General features: G+C 39.1%; 1 protein-coding gene across 1 annotated transcript; it reads right to left on the bottom strand.

Annotated features, from left to right (window-relative positions):
• Positions 1-393: 393 nt before the first annotated feature.
• On the bottom strand, positions 394-4129 carry ptmab (prothymosin alpha b). The gene is made up of 5 exons (XM_062481536.1): positions 3981-4129; positions 1714-1779; positions 1399-1483; positions 1140-1237; positions 394-1038 (listed from the first exon to the last, which is right to left on the bottom strand). The coding sequence occupies exons 1-5, from the start codon at positions 4023-4025 to the stop codon at positions 994-996; spliced, it is 339 nt and encodes a 112-aa protein (XP_062337520.1). The 5' UTR covers positions 4026-4129; the 3' UTR covers positions 394-993.
• Positions 4130-4453: the final 324 nt, after the last annotated feature.

Below are 4453 nucleotides of genomic sequence, written 5' to 3'. Positions count from 1 at the left end.
TTATATTACTTCATAAAAAAACTGCGAAACTCACATATGTACATGGACAATAAAGCAAGTGATAGCCCACACTCACCTTTTAACAAGGACATCAGTGGATTTGTGGACAGGAGCCAAGGAAGTGGCCTGCATACCTAGAAGGCTGGGTCTCTTTTTTCCGTCCAGGGACTTGCTTAGAAAGGTTCAATACTTTTAATAAACAAGTTTCCATTCAGTGGTTACCTTCTTCAGTGTAAGACAATCTTCTGGTGACAGCAAGCAAAAATCTGAGGTTTTTGAAACATTTGAAAGTTGATTTTGCCATGTGACAGTCCGATATTGTGATCCTTGCAGTGGTGTTTTCCTTGTCAGCAAACACATCAGTGTAATAAATAAGGGAATAGGATATACAAGTCACAAAATAAAAGTCCGGTTTATTGTCAAACAACAAACTTCACACATACATCGAAACAGGCCATCATAAAACAAATTGCTGACAAAAAAAATCAAAGGAATAGAGACTCCTGTTCTTTGGCCATGCCCTCCCATACAAACAAACGCTAGTTATGGTACAACTAAAGAACATACATAAAATTTACTGGAATGCTCTGAGTTCAACGGTTTAAGATTTATACATGTTTTGTATCCTCTTCAGCTGAAATATCATAACGTGGTCAACCAAATAAATTTTTCATAAAGAAGCACCGATTTGGTCACAGGAGGTCACTATTCAGAAACGGATCCCCTAACAATATGTACAAAAATATAAAATGTAAATAAAAATACAAACAAATTCTCCTTTTGTGTATTTCATTGAGAATGTGGAGCCTTGATCTGCATTGCTGTGGTGGTGTTTCCTTTAGAAAATTTACAGTTGGGGTGTTTGTGTGGACATGGATGTTGAACTTTACTTTTCTAATGACCATGTTTTTTTGAGTCCTCCATTACCGTCACCTCCAACATAAAGGTCAAAGGTGAAGAATCAGGAAGTGTTCAGCACGATAGGAAAACGCATCAATCATCATCGTCAGTTTTCTGCTTCTTGGTTTCAACTTCATCCTATAAAATAAAGAGGGTTGTTTTTGTTAAGTCTAAATAGCAGGGCCTTATTGAAGTCATAAAATGCAGTCATCCACTCATACCAAAAGGTCTGTCCTTACCTCATCATCATCATCATCCTCATCATCATCCTCATCAGCTGCCCGTTTTGTGCCTCCCCCCAGGTCATCGTCATCATCTTCGTCATCATCATCATCACCTGAAAACGGTATATAATTTCCATGAATTCAACATTGAAACAGAACCATATACCCACAGTCCCTCATTCACATAAAAAAAGCATTTCCTTTTGTCCCCCTCCCAGTGCAAATTTATATTTAACACTAGTTGTGGATAATAAAACTTGTGTTTTCCAATCACCTTCTCCCTCATCTTCCTCATCGTCGTCCTCCACTTCTTCATCATCCTCATCGTCTATCTCGGGCTCACCATTCTCCTCATTTTCCTTTGGGAAAAACAAAAAAGCTCAATCAAAAACCTGTCACGAATGTAATTTGGTACTTTCAAAAGTCTTTGAATGCGCTACCTTGAGGTTCTTAGATTTAAGTCTAATATTCCCATGAGATATGGGACCTGCTCTTGGGACAGTATCTACTAACCTATATTAAAAAGGTAGGCGCACACGTTGATGTAAAACTTATTTACAGTAAAGAGAAAAGCAATCTCAAACCCTACCTTTCCATTGGTGGCAACCTTTTTACCATTCTCTTTCTCATCAAGGAGTTTCTTCTCCTTGAGGTCCTATAGGGAAAAAAAAACAATGTATTAGTATGTTACAATAAAAACTGACCCACAAAGTAAGACAATTGTACACACAATTGTATGATTTAGGCATTTGCCTACATCATAAATTAGAACATTTATACATTTGCAGGAGGACTACCAAGAGCCCACAATGAGCTGCCCCTTTTACATATTGTTTTGCCAAAAGATGGCTTCGAGTAAACATGTTGGTTGCTTCAGAGATTTAAATAAACGAAAAGCAACGCTTACTTTTTGACTCCCGCCTACTTTACGGAGTTGTCTGTGTTGTAATCTGATACTCTAATGTTTGTGGTTGGGGGTAGCCTACTGTGGATATTGTAGTTCAGCAGGTTTCGTTGGCACCATATGTCACGTTAGACACGCCCGGGGAAAACACTGCAATACCCAGGGTGCAAAGCTAAATTAAAGTAAAAGCCTAGAGCCTGAAAGAGCAAGGCCAATTTAACAGAAGGCATAGGACAATAGAAAACGACACATGGCTCTGGACTAAGCAACTGTAATTGTGCGCCATTGGCCACACTCACACCGAGATTAGTCGGGGCAAACCTATTTATTACTACGCATCACGTTTATGTAGGCTACTTTTCTAGTTCACCAATATATTGTGACCACTGTGCTTCTCATCTGTTTCCTTGTTTCACACCGATTAATAATGCAACAAGCACGTATGCTTAGATCAGATAAATAGCATTATTGGTTCCATTATATAATCTTTTATCCCTAAATCCGTTTATCTGCACCATCTCAGCGCCGCCTACACTTAGGCTACGCATGTAGGATAAACAAATATACTTAAGAGAACTTTAGCATCCGGAGTATTGGACTTGAAAGTTTGTGACAATTATTTTTCCAACCTCAGACAATGAATATTGGATCCCATCAGACTATGCGTTAACAACATTATTCTATTGTGTGCGTAATCGTTTGTTCACCTTTAGTTGGCCAAACCAGCATCCGGAAGATAACTGTTGTTGATTAAGGTCATACTAGTAATCAAGACCACTGTTTGGGCCCGACTGTTGATCTCAGGAAACAAATTCCGTTTGAAAACAATCAAGCCTTCTGTAGAATAACCTACTACTCATGGGAGGGAAAAGTGGTTAGGCAATACCTGCAACCAGTTTCCTTTTGTGCAGAACGTTTGTGAAATATAACTCAAAGTTATATTGGGGTCGGTTGGGCAGTAGTAGCTGAACTATATTCGCCGTCTTTGTTGAAAAAAAGTATAATTAGACTAGTCATTGAGGAAACCGCAGACACTAGACAGCTATAGACTACCCAAAGCGTTATCATTCCGACGCTGAGTTGCGCCTCCATCCTCGGTAGCCAATAAGAAATATTATTTTATAGCTTACAAACTGCTATAGCTTAGCCGATAAGTGTTGACCATTTTAACACGATGGCAAATCATAGTATAGCCTACAATTGGTGTGTGTAATAGTAAGTAGGCTAATTGTAGCCTATATATTTGGCATTCATTCCTTTTATGTGCGCACATTACATAGAACGCTTATTTATGGACTCCTTGTCCCTTCAGACGAGCTCTGCCTCGGAACAGCCGGTGAACTTAGTCATCACACCTCAATCAAATGGGCTCTGAACTCAACAATTATCTTGTATCTTAGGGTCAGTGAATTAAGGATGCACATGCATGTCCACTGTTAGACAGAACGGTATAGCTTTACCATGTTTGAAACGCTTTTAGATCAAAGCATCTATACTGTATGAAATTGTTAACAAATCGCCAGATGAGAATGAATTAGAAAAGACAACTCGAACAGATTATTGGTGGAAAAAACTATGAAATATCAAGATACGGATTTAGTGTAATAACAGCTTTAACATTATTAAAGTTCAAAGAACCGGCACGCTTGTATAAACAAAGAACCCGCGCAGACTGACACTACGGACAATGAAAGCAAACGCTTTCCACCGAGCGGGCGCGATACTCTTGCTACATTGTATAACGTTCCATCACCACTTCTATAAAAGTGTGTAGTCAGTGCAGCGTTAATAGGCTATGTTCAAAGTGACCATTCGAATTAGCCAACATTGTCGGTGTTTTAAGGGTGTTTAAATGAGCGCGAATCATTGGGAGGAAATCCTTTACAAAAATCTAGAGTCCGTTAAATATCACATGAATCAGCCGACGAAATGATAAGCAGGAAATGTCTTACCTTGGCAGAGATATCCGAACCAGAGTCAACTTTTGTATCTGCCATTATGTGTGTGTAATAAAATGGACGGGCGAAAATAAATTGTTTTAGATTAAATCCTTTCTGGGATATGGCTCACACTATAATATTATGCCAGTTGCCAATTCAACCAACAGCGGAGGCTTTAATATAGGCTTGTGGGCGGAATAAAGAAGGCGGTCTGAGATACCTGATTGGTCAGTGGCTACGCAGAGGTGTGCGTCTTGCGCGTTGGAGTGGAACAATGGGTAGTATTTCTAAACCCACAAGACACACCTCTATTCGCCAGCTATAGCAAATATCAATTACCAGCAACCAATAGTTTGATTATACCAACTAAAAAACAATTCGGACGAAGAAGTTCTTATCGTGTAAAGCTAATATTTTTTGAGAACATAACCAGAACAATTGAGACAGGCTTTCTGGAGTTGACGTCGCACTAGAGCTTGATTGAT

This window comes from Osmerus eperlanus, chromosome 16 (assembly GCF_963692335.1).
Source record: "Osmerus eperlanus chromosome 16, fOsmEpe2.1, whole genome shotgun sequence".
Lineage (NCBI taxonomy): Eukaryota > Metazoa > Chordata > Actinopteri > Osmeriformes > Osmeridae > Osmerus > Osmerus eperlanus.
Note: the sequence above shows the minus strand (reverse complement) of the source record. Positions and strands in the feature narration are given on the sequence as shown.

What these genes read in the sequence shown, in the direction of transcription:
- ptmab (XM_062481536.1), bottom strand. Translation starts at nt 4,025, where the DNA reads ATGGCAGATACAAAAGTTGACTCTGGTTCGGATATCTCTGCCAAG. An exon ending in AGGTTGCCACCAATGGAAAG is followed by an intron (nt 1,484 to 1,713) that starts GTAGGGTTTGAG and finishes TTTTTCCCAAAG; the next exon opens with GAAAATGAGGAGAATGGTGA. An exon ending in AGGATGATGATGATGATGAG is followed by an intron (nt 1,039 to 1,139) that starts GTAAGGACAGAC and finishes TTTATTTTATAG; the next exon opens with GATGAAGTTGAAACCAAGAA.